Genomic DNA, 21,149 nt, shown 5'->3' on the forward strand with positions numbered 1-21,149 from the left:
ACAGCACAGATTCCTATGACTTCTGTAGTTCAGAGCCACAAGGGCCTTAATTACTTTGCATAGTTCTTAATCCCTAAAAAAAAGTGCCACCAGAATGACTCATCCCTGGGAATTCTAGATAAATGGTATTTTACTATCCTTATTCCATTCCAGTACCAAGTTCTTCACTGATTGATACATTAGAATTTTTAGTGGGGAGGGGTGTAGCTCAGTGGTAGAGCAATTGCCTAGCAAGCAGGAGGCCCTGGGTTTAATCCCCAGTACTAGAAATAAATGTTCTGGTGAACTGTGATGTAGTACTCTGGCCACTTTATATCTGGGGCTGTATTAGCTGAGTGGTGATGTAACATAAATGTCTTGAGTAATTGAGGCAAATTGCCTGTTTTTGACAGAATTACTCAGAAGCAGGATGGAATTCCCTATCTGCTCTTTTCCATATACATCTGACAAATTCTCCCCCAACCAGGCCTTTGACCAATATCTCTTTAGGAGAATGGATTTGTTTATCTGTCCCCATCCAGAAAATACTGAATATTATAAGTACACATACTCAACATTAAAATATATCTAAAACAATTAATATACATTGTGGAACCAATAGTTTCTGTTGTTTTGAGGACTTTAAAAAAAAAAACAAAAAACAAAAACGTGGGGCTGGGGCTATAGCTCCGTGGCACAGTGCTTGCCTAATGTGTGAAGCACTGGATTTGATCCTTAGCACCACATAAAAATAAATAAATAAATAAAGGTATTGTGTCCATCTACAACTGAAATTAAAATAAATAAATAAATAAATAAATAGGAACTTCATTCCTTTAAAAACAAAACAAAACAAAACCCAACCACTGCCAGATTCAGTGGCCTATGCCTATAACCCCTGGGAGGTTAAAGCAGGAGAATCACAAGTTTGAGGCCAGCCTGGGCAATTGAGTGAGACCTGTCTTAAAATAAAATATAAAGAAGTTGGGGGTGTAGCTTAGTGGTTAAGCATCCCTGGGTTCAATCCTCAATACCAAGAAAGCAAAACAAATATACTAAACCTAACCTAGCAACTTGTGCTGGCATCTTACAATATAAATTGATTATTTTAGGTTCTTATTGTAAGAAGCATGAACATATGTAGTATAATATATAACTACAACAAAATAATTTTAAAGTATTGAAGTTGGAAGACTCTGCACAGATCACACAGTCCTACCTCCTGCCAAATGCATTCACCCTAAGTTGGTGACAGTCTACCTGTGTCACAGTAGTGGCATAGAACTCGCCACTTTGCAAAGGGGACAGTTCTGTTGTTGAATGGCTTAACCAGTGTTTCTCAAAAAGTTTTTTTTTTTTTCTTTTCTTTTACCAAAATCCTCATTAAGAAATATATTTTGGACTGGGGATGTGGCTCAGTGGCAGAGCACTTGTCTACCATGTGTAGGACACTGGATTTGATTCTCAGAACCGCATACAAATAAATAAATAAATAAATAAAATAAAATAAAGGTTCGTCAACAACTAAAAAATATTATATATTTTAGCACACACCTGTAATCCCAGTGGCTGAGGAGGCTGAGGCAGGAGGATCGAGTGTTCAAAACCAGCCTCAGCAATGTAGTGAGGTGCTAAGCAACTCAGTGAGACCCTGTCACTAAATGAAATACAAAAAAGGGCTGGGGATGTGGTTCATTGGTTAATGTCCCTCAGTTCAATCCCCTGTACCAAAAAGAAAACAAAAGAAAAGAAATATTTTATAGGGGCTAGAGGTACCTCAGTGGTAGAATGTTTGCCTCAGATGCATGAAGCTATAGGGGGATGTAGCTTAGTGGTAAAGTGCCCCTGGGTTCAATTCCTAATACCCAAAACAAACAAACAAAACAACTTTGCTTACCCTAAGCAAACCAGAGATTTTTCTCATGTTTTCTTCTAGAAATTTAACTTTTACATTTAGTTTTATAATACATTTCAAATTAAATTTTGTATATGTTTGTATTAGGTTCATTTTCCATTACTATAACAAAATACCTGAGGCTGGGAACTTTATAAGGAAAATAAATTTATTTCAATTATGGTTTTGGAGACTAGAAAGTCCAGACAGTGTAGCACCAGTTCTGTTGAGGGCCCCTTGACTGCATCATGTCTTGGCAGATGGCACCATGATGGGAACACGAGCAAGAGGGAGAGATCACATGGTAAAACAGGAAACCAGAAAGCAGAAAGGAGATCTTTTATAACAATTCATTTTTGCAATTGCATCCGGAGTGCCATAGAACTACTTTAATCTCTTCCCAGGGCTGCAACCCCAAGTGAGACCTAATGACTTCCCACTTCAGGCTCTACCTGCTGAAGGTCCTACCTACCACCTCTATCACAGTGGACACTAGTATTATCTCTTCTTTTAGGGTTTGACAGAGTTCAACAATGAAGTGGGCACAGTGACACACCCTTGGGACTCTGGAGGTTGAGGTAGGAGGATGACAAGTTCTAGGCCAACCTCAGCAATTTAATGAGAGACTCTATCTCCAAATAAAAAACAAGAAGGGCTGGGAATGCAGCTTGGTGGTCAGTGCCCCTGGGTTCCATCCCCAGTGCTGCTCTGCTCTCCCCCACACCAAAAAAGTCAACATTGAAGCCATTTGGGCCTGGAGTATCTTTGTGGAAAGTTTTAAAACTTAACATTTTCAGCCAGATAAAGTTGTGCACACCTGTAATCCCAGCTAGTCAGGAGGCTGAGGCAGCATTGCAAGTTTGAGGCCAGCCTCAGCAATTTAGTGAGACTCTGTCTAAAAATAAAAAGGGGTGGGGATGTAGAGCATCAGTAGTAGAGCATCCCTGGTTCAATCCCCAGCACTACTAAAATAAATCATATTTTTTATTTCTTTTAATATTATATCTTTGATTTCCTTAATTTACATAGCAGTTCAGATTTTCCATTTTTTTTCTAGCATGTATTTTGATCATTATCTTGATTAAGAAATTTTTACATTTCATTTGATTCATTAAGTTTATTTTCTTTTGGTTATAATATTTTATTTTTATTCTTTTTTTCTTTTCTTTTTGATATTGAGGATTTAACCCAGGGTGCTTTACCGCTGAACTACATCCTTAGTTCTTTTTAGTTTTAGATAAAGTCTCACTAAATTGCTTAGGTCCTCACCTCACTAAATTGCTGAGGCTGGCTTTGAACTTGTGATCGTCTTGCCTTGGGATTACAGGCATGCACCACTGTACCTGGTTTGTTGTTCTTCTTCTTCTTAATTTTTTTTTTTAGTATTTTTTTTTTTTTAGTTGTAGTTGACACACAGTACCTTTATTTATTTATTTATTTATTTATATGTGGTGCTGAGGATCAAACCCAGGGTGGTGCACGTGTGAGGTGAGCGCTCTACCCCTGATCCACAACCCCAGCCCTAGTTCTTATTCTTTTAATGTAGGATCTGTTTTCCCCCTTTCATCTCTGATATTTTTAATTTATGTCTCTTTCTTTTTTTCTTGATTGATCTTGCTAGAGATTGATCAGTTTTGTTGATGTTGATTAATTTATTGGTAATGATATAGAAAACGAGTTTTGGGTTTCATCGATTTTTCTCTAGCATTTGTTCAATTCCCATTTCATTCATTTTTGATCTTGTCTTTATTATTTCTTTCCCACTGCTTGCATTGAGTTTACCTCCTTTTTTTCTAGCTTCTTAGGTTGAAACTTTTTATATATATATATTTTTAATTGTAGATGGACACACTACCTTTATTTTATTTATTGATTTTTAAGTGGTGCTGAGGATCGAACCCAGTGTCTCACACATGCCAGACAAGCGCTCTCCCTCTGAGCTACAACCCCAGCCCCTCTTAAGTTGAAACTTAACTCATTGATTTTTTTTTTTTTTTGCAGTACTGAGGATTGAATCCCAAGGGCACTCTACTACCTGGCTTCATCCCTAGTTTTTTTAATTTAAAACTTGTTTTATGGCCTAACATATGATTTATCTTGGTGAATGATTGCTGTTCATTTTTTAAAAACGTATATTTTGCTGTAGTGTATATCCTAAATGTCAATTTAGTCAAGTTGGTTGATAGTATTGCTCAAATGTTTTATAATCTTATTGATTTTCCAACTTCTCTTTCTATTAATTACTTAGAGGAGTGTTGAAATACAAAACTATAATTGTGAAATTCCTTGTTTTCTTTTTCATTTCTACTAGTTTTTGAAGCTTTGTTATTTGATACATAAATACCTTTTTTTGTTATATCTTCTTGATGAATTAATCCTTTCATAATTATATCTTTTAGGGCTGGTAATATTTCTTTCTTAAGCCTGCTTTGTCTGATATTAATATTACCGGCCATCCCAGTTCACTTACAATTAGTGTGTTCATAGTATACTTCTGAATATTTGATATTTGATATTTTTAATATTTGAGTTTTCCTTTTTCAGTTACCTTGTATGTGTGTGTTTGCATGTGGGCTGGGGACTGAACCTAGGAACTTAACACATGCTAACTATGCGTACTGTACCACTAAGCTATGTCCCAGCCCCTAATAATTTATTTAAATGGAGTTTAGACTATTTTCATTTAAAGTAAGTATTAATATAGAGAGATAAAAGTACTATCTTACTATTTGTTTTGTATGTATGCCATTAGTTTTTTTCTTCCTTTTCCCTTTTTTCCATACCTTACTTCAGTAAAAGAATATTGAGCATTTCTTAGTATTTGGTCTCCACCATGAGCTCATCTGCTTAATCTATTATACTTTTAGTGCTTGCTCAAGGGGTTACAATATACACTTTCCCTCATCATAATATGCATATAACTTGTCACACATCACATGTTATATAGCTTCACATGTAGTGGGTCTGGCAACTCACAGCCTACAGGCTAAATATGGATCACTTTATGCTTTTGTAAATGAAGTTTTATTGGAACACAGCCACGATCATTCATTGCATGTCATTTATGGCAGGATTTTTTTGCTACAATGGCAGAGCTTGTGGTGGTGTTGGGAGATGGTGCACCCTTTAAGAAGTGAGGCCTAGTGGAAGGAAGTTAAGTCATTAGGGTGTGCCCTTGAAGGGAATTAGGGTACTCCCACCCCTTCCTCTCTCTCTCTGCTTCCTGGTCATCTTGAGGTAAGCAGCTAAGCTCTATCATGTGTTTCCTGCCTTGCCACAGGCTTAAAGCCACAGGGCCAAGTGACCATGGATTTTTGAAACCTCTTAAACTACAAGCCAAAATAAATCTTTCCTCCTTTTAAATTGTGTATCTCAGGTTATTTTGTCACAGCAATGCAAAGCTGACTAGTCAGGATTGTGTTGGGAGGTTGGGAGAAAGGACTAATACAGCAGGACTCTTGCTGTTTTACCCTGCATGTATATAGGTTGTGTTCAGCACAGGCTCTAGGGACTCCTGTGCAGAGTTTTTTTTTTTGCTCAGGGGCACTTGATCACTGAGCCACATCCCCAGCCCCATTTTGTATTTTATTTAGAGAAGGGGTCTCACTGAGTTGCTTAGCTATTGCTGAGGTTGGCTTTGAACTCAAGATCTTCCAGCCTCAGCCTCCCAAGCCACTGGGTTTACGGGCATGCGCCATTATGCCCAGCTCCTGTGCAAATTTATTGATCTCTTTGCCTACATCATTGTCTCCTTTCTGGTATTCTGCCCTATAACTTCTGGGCGTCATCTTCCTGAATAATAATTGCTGTCTGATAAATCCAGTTCGATTTCCCCTTTTTGTAACCCAATTCAGGAAGCCAAAGTGATGGTGGGACTTACCCCACTTGATTTCTTTCTCTTGGGGATCTGAGTTACACTCCCTTTTCATTGCCAAAAACATTTTTTCATGTATTTTACCCAGTTTTCTAGTTTTTTAATAGTAGAATAAATACCAAGTCTAATATTATGTCAAAGGCCCATGAAACTTACTTTAACAGTTTTCTAACTTATTTTTGCATTTTAAAGGTATACAATATCAATTGCAACAATTGCTTTATCCTTTTCAATATTCATATTTAATTTCCTTGTCTAATTCATTGGCTAGATTTTTCAGCATAATGTTAAATAACAGTATTGATGTTTTCCTAGTATTTTCCACTAAGGATAGATGAGAAATCTTTTGTTTTTGTTTTGGGTATCAGGGGCACTCAATCACTGAGCCATAACCCCAACCCTTTTTGTTTCTTATTTAGAGACAGGGTCTCACTGAGTTGCTCAGTGCCTCACTTTTTACTGAGGCTGGCTCAATCTTTCTGTCTCAGCCTCCTGAGCTGCTGGGATTATAGGCATGCACCATCACGCCCAGCAGGAAATCATTTTATTTATTTATTTTCTTGCAGTACTAAGGATTGAACCCAGGGGCACTGTACCATTGAGCTACATCCTAGACCTTTTTATATTTTGAGACAGGATTTTACTTAGTTGCCTAGACTGGTCTTGGACTTGAAATCCTTCTATTTCAGCCTCTACAGCCACTGGAATTATAAGTATATACCACTGTGGCCAGCAGAAAAACATTTTTAAAAGATAATAGTGGGGTGAGGATGTGGCTCAGTGGTAGACTATTTGCCTATCATGTGTAAGATCCCAGGTTCAATCCCCAGCACTGCAAAATAAATAGCCAGGCATAGTGGCTCACACCTGTAATCTTTTGGGAGGCTAAGGCAGGAGAATTGCAAGTTTAAGGCCAGCCTCAGCAACTTAGCAAGGCCCTAATCAACTTAATGAGACTTGAAATCTTGGACTTGAAGTCCTTCTATTTCAGCCTCCACAGCCACTGGAATTATAAGTATATACCACTGTAGCCAGCAGAAAAACATTTTTAAAAGATAATAGTGGGGTGAGGATGTGGCTCAGTAGTAGAGCACTTGCCTATCACGTGTAAGATCCCAGATTCAATACCCAGCACTGCAAAATAAATAAATAAATAGCCAGGCACAGTGGCTCACCTGTAATTTTTTGGGAGGCTAAGGCAGGAGAATTGCAAGTTTAAGGCCAGCCTCAGTAACTTAGCAAGGCCCTAAGCAACTTAATGAGACCCTGTCTCAAAAAAAATCGGGGGTGTAGGGGAGCCTGGAGTGTAGCTCAGTGGTAAAACGCCCCTGGGTTAAATCTCCAGTACCAAAAAATAAAAAATGACTAAATAAATAAACAGATAATAGTCAGGATTGTGTTGGGAGAAAGGACACTATCAAATGGTATTGGTGGATATAATGATTGGAGAAGATAATCTGGCAGTATCCAATTAGAAACTCTACCTCTAGGAATCTATTTCACAAATGCTCAGGGATCTATGTGCAGAAGTATTTGTTACAACATTATTTATAAAATCAAAAAATTATGGGCCAAGGTCATATCTCAGTGATAGAATGCTTGCCTAGCTTGCCTAGCATGTGCAAGAACCTAGGTGCAATCCCCAGCATCACAAAGCATAAATAAATAAATTTAATTAAAAAAATGAAAATTGTAAAGTCACGACCCACCTACCTCATTTCAAATGAGAACAGACAAATTATTAGATTTCCACTGATAGGATATGAAAGTGAAAGACTGGGTATTGATTTGGTGCTTCTCCAGTAATATTCCCAGGTGTCTTGTTTCTGCAGTTGTCTGACATGGTCCTGAATAATTCTGCCTCCATTGGCCTAGAATGCCTAGTTTATCCGCATTCTGGAGACTCAGCAAATCCTGGTCTTTGGGCATATAATGAATATGTGAAGTCCCTAACCTCTAGCCAAGGGACTCAATCTTTTTTTTAATTTATATATATTAGTTGTAGGTGGACACAATACCTTAATTTTATTTTTACATGATGCTAAGGATCAAACCAAGGGCGTTGCGTGTTCTAGGTGAGCACTCTACCACTGAGCCCCAACCCCAATCCGCCTCAGTCTATTTTATCTAATAAGTTTGGAGAGGTTTGTGATTTTGAAACCCACTATTAGCTAGAACCTCAGTTACATCAAATGTGGAATAAGCTGCATTATAGACATAAGTTCTTGAGCACTAATTTATTTTACTGTTCTTCATCTCTGTATATGTTTGTATTTATAAATTTGATATAGTACTACCATTGGTAGTTCAATGGTAGAATTCTTTCCTGCCCTGCGGGAGACCTGGGTTTGATTCCTGGCCAATGAATGCTCAATTTTTCCGCTGGGGTTAAACTTTTTTTTTTTTTTTTTTATAAACTCACAAATAAAAAAATTGATGTAGTACTGAATTGTGGTTAATATATTTTTAACATAACCTCTCAGCCACTTTGGTATGGTTAACACTAATGAGAGCAGGCTTAATAGACTGTATATTGCTGAAAATTAAGGGTCCTCACAAATCAATTCATATTTATAGGCCACGGTCTCACTTTCTGCTAAATTCCATGTTCTGCTGAATAATTTTGATCCATAATGACTTACCACAGAGTGTGAAGTATTAAAGTTACTGCAAAACTGCTACACAGAAATCTTACTTTAGATGTTAAAATGGATATTTTACAATGGACTATGAAAAATACCTTCATAAAACTGGCTGGCTGTTAATTAGAGATTGGTGGAAAGCTTCTGACATCATGAAAGGTATCATAAAAAATTATTTAGCCTGGGAAGAAATGACTCACAACTAAAAATGAACATGGGTGAAAGAAATTTCTGGAAGCCTTCCAGGACTTTAGGGCATATAAAGGGGAAAAAAACTGCCATTATACCAATATTAGAACTACTATTTAGTGATATGATAAACTTGATTGCACTGATTCCATCAATGTTTCCTCATAAAAATTGTTTTCCCTGCTAAGTAGAATTTTTTTTAAGATTTTTTATTTTAAAATTTGTTCATAGACCTTTATTTTACTTATTCATATGCGTTGCTGATAATTGAACTCAGTGCCTCACACATGCTAGGCAAGTGCGCTACCACTGAGCCACAACCCCAGCCCCAAATATATATTTTTTTATAGCCAGACAATGGATGGGCATTCTTTAAAATAATAATAATAATATTTTTTTTTTTAGGTGGACGCAATATCTTTATTTTACATTTATGTGGTGCTGAGGATCGAACCCAGTGCCTTGTGCTGGGGATGGAACCCATGCTTGGCAAGCGCTCTACCATTGAGCCACAACCCCAGCCCCATATGGGCATTCTTTAATAAAAAGACATGACAGAAAAAAAAAAATTCAGTAGTTTCATATACTATTTATACATTAATTATAAACCATAGTGGTAAAAGCTTTCTGAACGTTGGCAAGAAAAGCTAAAAAATTGTTGGTTTTCCTCACATTCTCTCTAAATTCTGCTACGCACTCAAGAGGAGTACTATCTGACACAACTATGAAAGAACTGAAGACTTAGAGCATTCTTGAATCGGCTGTGAGTTGGGACCATGTATGGGGTCACATATTAGCAGCATGTGACTGTTGGCCACAAATGATAAAAATTCAGCTTAAATTTAAGCATTAAAGGAAATTCATTGGTTCATGTAACTAAAAATCTAGTGACAACACTGGCTTCAGGCATAACTGGATCCAGGAATTGAAATGATATTATCAGGGGCAGGCACAGTGGCACTCATCTAAAATTCCAGCAACTTAGAAGACTGTGAGGCAGGAGTGGCACATGTCTGAGGCCAGCTTGGGTAATTTAGCAAGACCCTGTCTCAAAACATAAAAAAGGGTTGGGATGTAGTTCAGTGATATAATGCCCCCAAGTTCAGTCCCTAGTGCCACCAAAAAAGGAAAGGAAAAGAAAAGAATAGCATCAGGACATTGTATAAATAGTTTTGTCAGTGACTTAGAAAGTTAAGGCAGGAGGATCACAAATTTGAGGCCAGCAATTTAAAAAAACTTGTCTCAAAAAAATAGGAGCTGAGATTGTGGCTCAGTGGTAAGTGCTCTCCTAGCATGCATGAAGCACTGGGTTTGATCCTCAGCACCACATAAATATAAAATAAAGATATTGTGTCCACCTAAAACTAAAACATAAATATTTTTAAAAAATAAAAAATAATTAAAAAGTAAGGATGGGAATATAGTTCAATGGTAAAGTGTCCCTGGGTTCATTCCCCAGTACCAACAAATAAATAGTTTTGTCAGATTTTATTCTGTTTTAGCATTATTCCAGGTGAGCTTTCTCATTTATTGAACATATCCTTTTCAGCTCTAGACTTATGTGATTGTCAAAGGCTCACCTCTCATACAGTGAGAACCTCATTCATTTTTTGGTGCTGGGGATTGAGGAATTGAACTGAGGACCTCATAAATGCTAAGCATGTGCTCTGCCACTGAGCCACCCTCAGCCCCATCACCACTCGCAAGTCCCTTAATTTCTAACTACAGGGGAAAAAAGTAGCATCATGTTTTGGTCAGTGCTTTTAAATACATATATCACATCCTATGGAACAGCACCTAATCTCTTGGGGTATCATCTCTCATAATGGCATCTAGGTCCTGTGGTTTCTTCCTCCACGTCATGCCAAAAGTTCAGGCGTCTGGACCTCATTAAAGATGGCCTACCCTTCATTTCATGTTTCAGTCAGCCAGTGAAAAAATTTTAGAGCCATTCCCAAGTGCCCATACTGACACATTAAGTCCAGAATTGCTGGTAACTGCACCTGTATCAATTAATTTAGCCTTAGAAGTTCTTAGAAAGCACATTAACAGATTTGTGCCAAGGTAACTTAGCAACATCTTGTATACTTACACACTTGCACTTTTTTTTTGGCGGGGGGGGGGGGGGGGTATTGGGATTGAATCCAAGTGCCCCAGGTGATAGTAGCAGTCATGGAGAGAAATGGTGGGATTTTCCATTTGTTTTGAAGGTAAAGTAACAGACGAAGTGGTAGGATGGGGATACCCATTTCCTGAAATGGATAAGACTATAGGGAAGGCAGGCTGGTCAGGGGTGTACAAAGACTGTTTTTGGACATGTTAAGCTAAGAGGCCTATTAAACATCTTAAGTGGAGTTGCTGGTAAACAGATATATGAGTCCTAAGTCTGAAGTTCAGGAATGAAGCCAGGAGCTGGATATGTAAATTTGGGAATCATAAACTCAAAGATGGAATTGAAAATTATGAAAACTGAATGAGATCCCAAGGGATCTTCTCTACCTCTGTCATTCCCTAGAGAAAATGTCTGAGGCCTGGAGTGTTCCATCACTTAGAAATTAGGAAAATGGAGAAAAATTAGCAAAGGAGACTGTAGGAGTGACCAGGAAGGTAAGAGGACCATGAAGGAATTGTGTCTTGGCAGTCAAGTGACAAAAAGTGTTTTAGGATAAAGAAAGTGATCAACTGTGTTGGTAAAATGAGGACAAAGAAATGACCGTTGTATTTGACCATAGGCAAGTTACTAATGACCTTAAAAAGAATTGTTTTAAAGCCGGATGCAGTGGCAAATGCCTGTAATCTCAGCTATTCAGGAGGCAGGAGGATAGGATTGCAAGTTTGAGGCCAGCCTGGGCAAGTTAGCAAAACCCTGTCTCAATAAAAATAAACACAAAAACAAAGGATGGTTTTGATGGATGGGGATGAAAACCTGATTGGAATGGGTTCAAGGGAGAACAGAAGTAAAGACAGCAGATACAAATAACAAAATAAAATTCTTCCAATGAATTTTGTGTATAGGAGCAGAGAAATGGGGTAGTAGGCAGAAGTAGATGTGAAATCAAGGGGAGGTTTTTGTTTGCTTGCTTGTTTGTAAGAGGAAATATTAGATGTCATGTTTATACAATATTAGAAATGATCCACTTAAAAAGGGGAAATGATTTTGAGTTCGGCTTACTCAGAACTTACTTCCTGCCTGGCTTGAATTCTGTGAGCATAAGTCCTGAGCAATTTTCCATTTGTTTGCAAGATGCCCCAGGGCCCCACCAGCTCAGAGCTAATTTTTGTGCTAATTCTTCAGGTTGAGATTTCCCACACTAAGCAGATAAAATAAATTTGGACTTTAGAATCAGATTAGGTACAATCTTAGATCTGAATATCTTGTTTTTGTTTTTTGTTTCCTTAAGGCCCTACAAAGACAAACTTTGTTGTTCTTTTCCCCAGACTATGGACAAAACTTTTCACTAAGTCCCTTTTCACGAAGGTTGCACCCCTGGGAGGGTTCTAACTTCCTACCTCATACATTGGGTTTGTTACTGATAAAACCAACTGAGCCAGGTAAGCTAGTACACACCTGAAATCCCAGACACTTGGGAGGCGGAGGCAGGAGGGTTACAAGTTCAAGCCTAGCCTCAGCAACTTAGTGACTCAAATATATAAAAAAGGGGGGCTGGGACTGTGGCTCAGCAGCAAAGTGCTTGCTTAGCACGTGTGAGGCCCTGGGTTCGATCCTCAGCACCACATAAAAATAAAATAAAGATATTGTGTCCAGCTACAACTACAAAATAAATAAATTTTTAAAAAAATATAAAAAAGGTGCTGGGGGTGTCTCAGTGGTAGAGCTTCCCTGAGTTAAATCCCTAGCACCACAAACCAAAACAAAAAAACCAGCTGAGCTCGTGGTCCTTCCTGGCCCTCACTCCTATGCTTATTGCTCTGGCTCCGCTCCCTCTTTGCTGGCATCTGGGGATTTCTTATTCTTTCCTGCAAGCTCAACCATAACACATTTAACAAATTTGGGTTATATTTTAGTCAGCGTCTTCAGGGATTTGTGCCAGAGAAACATCTGCACTTTCTCCACCACCATTTGTTGGAACTAGAATCTTTCCCCTCGCTTTTCAGCTAGCTGATTCCTGGTCACCTTTTTTTTTTTTTTTTTAGTTGTAGATGGACACATTATCTTTATTTTATTTTATGTGGTGCTGAGGATCGAACCCAGGGCCTCACACATGCTAGGTAAGCACTCTACTGCTGAGCCACAACCCCAGCCCCTCTGGTCACCTTTGAGATCCCAGCTTAAATGTCACTTCTCAGGGAGGTATTTCCTAACCTTTTCCATCCAGTCTAAACTAGTGTAACCTTTATATAACTTATAGCACCCTTCCTTAAGCACTTGACTTTCCATTGAACTTCCTCTGACTACTTCATGCCTGATTCTTCCTCTAGACTGAAAACTATGTGAGGGTAGGATTCAAATGTGTTTAGTTTAGCATATAGATAGAAGACCTAGTGAAGTTTGCTGATGAAACAAAAAAAAAATTTTTTTAAGATGATTTTTTTTTTTTTTTTGATGCTGGAGATTTAACCCAGGGGTGCTTTACCACTGAACTACATCCCCAGCCTTTTGGCTTTTTATTTTGAGATAGGGTCTCACTGAGTCACTGAGGGCCTCACTAAGTTGCTGAGGCTAATCCTTCTGCGTTAGCCTCCCAAGCCACTAGGATAATAGGTGTGTGATACTGCACCCAGTGAAACAAAATTTCTAAAAATGTAATAACATAGTATAGTATTAAATAGTATGTCGAAGCCTATTATTTTCTATGTCTTGGGACTATATTCTTCAAGAAGAAAAGTGGTTTTGTTGGAAAAAGAGGCTTCTGGTCCTGATTTCAGTGCACTCATGCTAGAATGGGTTCCTGTCCCGCTCTTGGTAACCCCCTGTGTCTTCTCCCTGCAGGATGGAGATTTCCACCCATCAGTCTCATCTCCTGCAACAGCTAAATGAGCAGCGCAGGCAAGATGTGTTCTGTGATTGCAGTATTCTAGTTGAAGGGAAGGTCTTCAAAGCTCATCGAAATGTATTATTTGCTAGTAGTGGCTACTTCAAAATGCTTCTTTCTCAGAATTCCAAGGAGACAAGTCAGCCAACCACAGCTACATTTCAGGCTTTCTCTCCGGACACTTTCACAGTTATCCTAGACTTTGTCTATTCAGGCAAACTCTCTCTTACTGGGCAGAATGTCATAGAAGTGATGTCCGCTGCAAGCTTCCTTCAGATGACTGATGTCATTAGTGTATGTAAGACTTTTATCAAATCTTCCTTGGACATTAGTGAGAAGGAAAAAGATCGCTACTTCAGTCTCTCAGATAAGGATGCCAATTCTAATGGCATAGAGCGTTCTGCTTTTTATGGTGGCAGCTGGCAAGAAGAAAGCAGTTCCCCACACTCTCACCTCAGCCCAGATCAAGGAGCAGGTATAATAAGTGGAAAGTCGTGGGGTAAGTATAATTACCCTCCGGCCTCCCAACGGAGCACTCAGCTCCCTGGGGCCAAGCATGAGCAGAGGAAAGATTCCATTAAAAAGACCAAGCATCTGCGACTGTCACAGCCTCCTGAAGCTGCTCAGTACAAGTCAAGCAAACGAGAAGCACGAGCGTCTGATTCTTCCAGCCATGTTTCCCAGGCTGAAGAACAAGCGCAAATTGACACAGAAATGGACTCTGCTTCTGTTGGCTATCAGTATGGTCAAGGATCTGAGGTCACATCCCGAAGTTTTTCAGGTACTCAAAAGGAGCATGACTCCCCAACCAGGTTCCAAACTGCTATTATATATAAATCCTTTCTCAACATGCCCTAATTTTAGGTGTGTCATAGGTAGTTAAACCAAGTAATTTTTTTTAAGTCATACTTTTATAATGAAATGGATTTTATAAAACATGAATTTAAAGTGTTTAATTCAAAATAATATTGGATACATTCAATGACAGTAGAATACTGATGGTCAAAACAATTCTCTGGGGCTGGGGTTGTGGCCGGCTCAGTGGTAGGTCGCTTACCTAGCGTGTGTGAGGCCCTGTGTTCAATCCTCAGCACCACATAAAACTAAATAAACAAAATAAAGGTATTGTGTCCATCTACAGCTAAAAATATTGCAACAACAAAAAAAAAAAAACACATAATTTTCCAAACCTATATCTGGATGTTTGGATTACTATTAAATGTTTAAAGTCTTTTCTAAATGGTTCAATCTCTAAGATACGTATTTTACATATTCCCCCCCCCCCCCCCCGCCAATGTCTTCACTCAGGAGGAGTATTTATCAACATATAAGTATATAATTGTGTGTGTGTGGTGCTGAGGATGGAACCCAGGGCCTTGAACTTGCTAGGCAAAGGCTCTACCACTAAGCCAGAATCCCAGTCCCATAATACTTTTCTTTTTTTAAATTTGTAACACACAACTCATAAAATTTTACTGTGATTCTTCAGTGAACCAGTGTGCAACAACATAAAATATCTTTCTCACTAGGTGTGGTAGTATATGCCTGTAATCCCAGTGACTCTGGAGGCCGAGTCAGGAGGATTACAAGTTTGAGGCCAGCATTAGCAAATAAGTAAGGTTCTAAGCAACTTACTGAGACCCTGACTCAAGATAAAAAATAAAAAGGGCTAGGAATGTGGCTCTGGGTTTAATCCTCAGTACCAAAAGAAAAGAAAAAAAAAAAAAAGGGCAAGACAAAGATCCCTCTCTCTCTTAATTTTGAGACAGATTCTTGCTAAATTGCCCAGGCTGGCCTCAAATTTTTGGTCCTTCTGCCCCAGCCTCTCAAGTCCCTGGGATTACAGGAATGCACCACCACACCCAGCTGTGTTTTTTGTTTTTGTTAATGATAGTAATAAAATATAGAAATAGAGTATGTATACTACCCTTATTCCCATATGACTGAAATAAAGGATTAGAAATATATATCATCCAGTCTTCTTCCCCAATGAACTAGTTAACAGATTTGCTTAATTGTTTATATGTGAATTCCAAACAAAATTTTAATAAAAAGAAGTCCCTGAGGATTATAGGGTCTATTACATATATTTTAAATGTTTATTTTAGAAAAATTTCAAACACACAAAAGTATCTTTGAAACAAGTTTGTGTGTGGCCTGAATGTGTACACTTTTTTCCTTATCATTGTATTTCCTTAACAATATGGTATCACAACCATTTATATAACATTTATATTATACAAATATAAATAGCATTAGATATTATAAATAATGGAGATGTTTTAAAGTGTATGGGAGGATGTGCTTAGATTATATGCAAATACAACATTATTTCTATTAAGGTCTCTTGAGCACCTGTGGATTTGTATCTGGTGGTGGTAAAGGGGTGTTTCCTGGAAATAATGTCTGGGGCTAGAGGTGTAGCCCAGTAGCAGAGCACTTACCTAGCATGTGTGAGACCCTGAGTTCCATCCATAGCACCACAAAAAAATTTTTGAGGTTTGCCTCCAATTATAACTAACAATTTTCTTTTCTTTCTTTCTTTCTTTTTTTTTTTTTTTTTTTTTTTGGTACTAAGGATTGAACCCATGAATGCCTTTTTTGTTTTGATTTTTGGCTAGAGTCTTGCGAAGTTGGTGAGGCTAGCTTTGAATTTGCAATCCTCTTGCCTCACTCTTCTGGGTCACTGGGAATACAGGCATGTATCATTGTGTCTGGCCACAACTAACATTTTGTAGATAACTATATGTGTACTTTAAAACCAAATATTAAAGATCCTTGAAATAATACAAGTACATGATAAGTAAAGGCAAGGTGATAAAAAACATAAATAAAACAAATTGCTTAAAAACTTGAATATTAGCTGGGTTTGGTGGCACACACCTGTGATCCCAGCAGCTCAGGAGGCTGACAGGAATTCAAAGCCAACCTCAGCAACTTAGTAAGACCTTGTCTCAAAATATAAAAAGGGCTGGAGATGTGGCTCAGTGGCTAAGCACCCCTGAGGTAATTCCCCACTACTAAAACAACAAAAACCAACCAACCAAACAAAAATCTGAATATTAAATGTTTTAATTTTGCATTGTTTATAGTGTTAAAATCCAGTATTAGCAGGGCATAGTGGCACATGCCTGTAATCCCAGCAACTCAGGAGGCTGAGGTAAGAGGATTGCAAGTTCAAGACCAGCCTCAGCATTTTAGGGAGACCCTAAGCAACTTAGTGAGACCCTGTCTTAGAAAAAGTAAAATATAGAAAGAGCTGGGGATGTGGGGGATGTGGCCCAGTGGTTAAGCACCTCTGAGTTCAATCCCTAGTACCAAAAAAAGAATACAGTACTAAAAAAATGTAATGACTGGGGTTGGGGCTGTGACTCAGTGGCAGAGCACTTGCCTAGCATGTGCAGGGCACTGGGTTCGATCCCCAGCATCACATAAAAATAAACAAATAAAGGCATTCTATCCATTTACAACTACAAAAAATTTTTTTTTAAATGTAATGACTGTACTATGTTAAATGAAGACACGTGTAATAGTCTAAATTTACCTGGACTTTGTAAATATATCAAATACTAAAGTTATAGTTCTGTATAGGAATACATTGACAATTCTGGTCTTAATAGAATGTCTTCCTCCTTCCATTTACCTTTCCAAGGTTGAACTCACCAAGTCCTTTTGGATTCTTTATGTTCATAGAATTGTTATGCTCTCTCCAGTGATTTAATAAAACTGTCTTGTGACAGATGACCTGCCCAGGATGCGATTCAAGTGCCCGTACTGCACACATGTGGTAAAGCGGAAAGCAGACCTCAAGCGACACCTGCGCTGTCATACAGGAGAAAGGCCGTATCCATGTCAAGCGTGTGGAAAAAGGTTTAGCAGGCTAGACCACCTAAGTAGCCATTTCCGAACAGTATGTATATGATCTTCCATCATTTTACTTCTTGAGACAATGTGCATTTATCTGCTTTAGGATAATCCAGTTTAGGGGCATATCTTTTCATATAACTCTACCATAGGAAAAATTATTTGAAGTCATGCACAAAATAATAATTTTATGTATGTGTGTGTGTATATATGTATGTATGTATGTGTGTGTATGTGTATATATATATATACTTTTAGTCTCCTTTGAGACCTCTAAGTACAGTTCTTTTAATTCACACCAAATATATTTTTACATGTTGATGTGTTCAGAGACAAAGATAATGCAAACTGTACAAATGCTTTAAATGTCTAGGTCAGAATCACCACTTCACATATTTGGCATCTACCAGTGATTCCTGAATCCTGTCTGGTAGTATCTTGGTCTCGTTGCCGACCTCTCTCCACTACATCCCCTTTCTAGTCTCCCTTCAGCTTCTCTCCAGTCTTCTAAAGAAAGGAAGCCACTTCCAGTCAGGGATTGACTGTTAGCAGTCAAAAAATATTCAGAGAATTTGTTTTTTGATGCCCTGGGGGTTTCATAAGATAGTGACATTGAAATTGTTCTGCCCTTCATCTTGGCAACACAGTTTTTTTCTGAAATATGTGTTCTGTCACTTACGCTTCTGTTCCATTTACAAGCGTTCTTTTTAAATTTAAAAGACAATGGATCACTTACAGTGATTGCATCATGCATTGCTTTATAATTATTTATTCAAGAAATATGTTTAGAGCACTGTATATGCCAGTTCCTTTTCTAAGTGCTAGCAATGAGAAATACAGGCAAAATCTCTGTCTTTGTTAACCTTATGGAACTAGAGTTTTAAAAACTAAAAAGCTTTTGGTGGCTCATGCCTGTAATCCTGAGGCAGGAGGATCACAAGTTCAACACCAACCTCAGCAACTTAGCAAGTCCCTAAGCAACTCAGTGAGACCTGTCTCAAAATAAAAAATAAAAATGGACTAGGGATGTGTGGCTTAGTCATCAAGCACCCCTGGGTTCATTCTCTGTTACTTAAGAAAATAATAATAATAATAAACAATCTTTCATTACTACAAAAGCAATAGGTATGTATTATAAAAAAATAAGAAACTAGTCGGGCGTGATGTCGCATCCCTATGATCCAGCAGTGAGGCAGGATGATCCTGAGTTCAAAGCCAGCCTCAGCAAAAGTGAGGCTCTAAGCAACTCATTGAGAGAGACCCTGTCTCTAAATAAAATACAAAATAGGGATGGGATGTGGCTCAGTGGTCCAGTGCCACTGAGTTCAATCCCCATAACTCCACCCCCCAAAAAAATAAAGAAAGAAAACAACAACAACAAAAAATGTTTTATCACTCCAATGTTACTATTCTTAACAGTTCTATTATATAGTCTTCCACAATTTCTTCTATGGATATAATTGTTTTTTAGCTTCGAATGAGATCATATCGTACATGCTGTTTTGTAACCTGTTTTCTTTAGTGAATAATCGTTGTTTATTTGTGTTTTGGGTTTTTTTTTATTTGTTTGTTTTTTGCGGTGCTGGGGATTGAACCCAGGACCTTGTGCATGCAAGGCAAGCACTTAAAATGTCTCATAAAAAACAAAATAGAGCTGGTTCGAATCCAGTCTAAGACCATGTATCATCTCTCTGCTAAATCCCTTAAATATATTTTTCTTTTATTTTATTTGTCGTAGCTGGGGATCACACCCAGGGCCTAGCGCATCCTAAGTATGTGCTTTATTATTGCACCTTTGCTCCACCTCAAGTATATTTTTAATCTAGCACAGTTTCCCCCCCACATACCCCTCCCTTACCCCAACACTGACTTATTGAAGACAGCCAGTGGTTTTTCAAAGCACCCTACCTCTGGTTTGTCTGCTTGCTTCCATATGGTGTCATTTAGTTTGTTCCATTATTCTCCTTGCATTTTCTATAAACTAAAAGTTTTATCTAAAGTCCCAGTGGATTCAAGTTAAACACTTTCAATTAGAACACATCAAGGGCAAAGTTGTACATTTCATGATCTGTTACATTAGGAGAGACACGTCTGGTGGACCCATCATTTGTGATTTTTTTTTTTTTTTTAAGAGAGAGAGAGACTTTAATATTTATTTTTTAGTTTTCGGCGGACACAGCATCTTTGTTTGTATGTGGTCCTGAGGATTGAACCCGGGCTGCAGGCATGCCAGGCGAGCATGCTACCGCTTGAGCCACATCCCCAGCCCATCATTTGTGATGTTAAGATAGATTTCTCTCTGTGGGTAATGATAATGTAATTCCACCATTGTATACATCAAGGTGCTGCCTTGTAACAAGAAAGGAATTTTTGTGAAAGAATTTTGGCATCCAAGAATGACCCCTTTCCCCATCAACTCTTCATTCAATGATATTATCAGTGATTGATAATATGTAAGAAGTAATAATTTTAGGGGGCTGGGGACATAGCTCAGTTGACAGAGTGCTTGCCTTGCATGCACAAGGCCCTTGTTTCAATCCCCACCACTACCACGAAAAAAACAAAAACAAAAACACCAGTTAATGATTTTACTTAGAGTTGTGGAATGATTTACCAATTTATAATTTCTTCTACAGTATTAGCTGGAATTCTATGAAGCAAAATTTCCCTTTATAATCTGGAGCTATTTGGTTATTTTGAAATCCAAATCCTATAGGAGAAGGAGGATAAACATTTGTTTCTTTCTCTTAAATCAATTTTCAAAGTGAAGAATTGATTTAATAGCAGCCTCAGTGACATTATATGAGCTTTCTCAGGCTTTGCTGTTTTAGATACTGTAGAGTATTAGGAATTTTCATTGGTTCATTGTGCTTCTTGATACATTTCAGAGTTATATCCAGACCATTCTCTACCTTAAAGTGGCTCTTGTGTCCTTTGGGCACATCCCATTACATTTGAAAGTATCCTTGTTCACTGGACCCAAAAGAGGCCTACACTCACCTCATATTTTCCCTACCACAGAAGTGGAATCAGCCACTTCTTGAAGGATGTTGGTTCCTTTCAGGAGGGGTGAAATTAGAGACCAGAATTTGGGTACCCACTGTTATGGAGTTGTCATGCGTTTTTTTTTTTTTTTTTTTTATGGCAGTGCTAGGGATGGAACCCAGGGCTTTGCACGTGCTAGGCAAGCCCTCTACCACTAAACTACATCCCAACCTGTCATTTCTTTTTTCTTTTTTTTTTTTGGCGGGGGTAAGGGGATACTGGGGATTGAACTCAGGGACACATCAACTACTGAGTCACATCCCCAGCCCTATTTTGTATTTTATTTAGAGACAGGGTCTCACTGAGTTGCTTAGCACCACACTATTGCTGAGATTGGCTTTGAATTCGCGATCCTCCTGTCTCAGCCTCCCCAGCTGCTGAGATTAGAGCCCTGCGCCATCTCGCCTGGCCCGTCATTTTTTTTTAGATTATTTCAGTGGACACATATATACATTTTAATATATACATATATATATATATTTTTTTTAATTATGAGTTCATGTTGATATTTTCAGTTTAAACATTGTAGCGTTTCACTTAATTTCTTTGACATCATAATTATATTGGAATTCATGAATCTTTGTCAATACTCTGTTAACAAAAACACCACCACATGTGATACCCATAATATTATTCTCTCAGGAAAATAAGTATTCTTTTCAACTGTA

General features: G+C 38.1%; 1 protein-coding gene across 11 annotated transcripts in view; it reads left to right on the plus strand.

The window, feature by feature from the left end:
• Zbtb8a (zinc finger and BTB domain containing 8A) overlaps positions 1–21,149 on the plus strand; it is a 99,376-nt gene that overhangs the window by 68,443 nt on the left and 9,784 nt on the right. For 10 of the 11 annotated variants that reach the window (XM_071617619.1, XM_071617615.1, XM_071617617.1 and 7 more), the window contains 2 exons: positions 13,530–14,353; positions 17,313–17,482. In XM_071617619.1, coding sequence (XP_071473720.1) covers positions 13,531–14,353; positions 17,313–17,482 — 993 coding nt within the window. In that variant the 5' untranslated portion in view covers position 13,530. Of the gene's footprint in view, positions 1–2,387; positions 2,452–13,529; positions 14,354–17,312; positions 17,483–21,149 lie in introns of all 11 variants that reach the window. The other variant, XM_071617613.1, reaches the window with a different exon arrangement.

This window comes from Marmota flaviventris, chromosome 10, assembly GCF_047511675.1.
Source record: "Marmota flaviventris isolate mMarFla1 chromosome 10, mMarFla1.hap1, whole genome shotgun sequence".
In the NCBI taxonomy this organism is placed as follows: domain Eukaryota; kingdom Metazoa; phylum Chordata; class Mammalia; order Rodentia; family Sciuridae; genus Marmota; species Marmota flaviventris.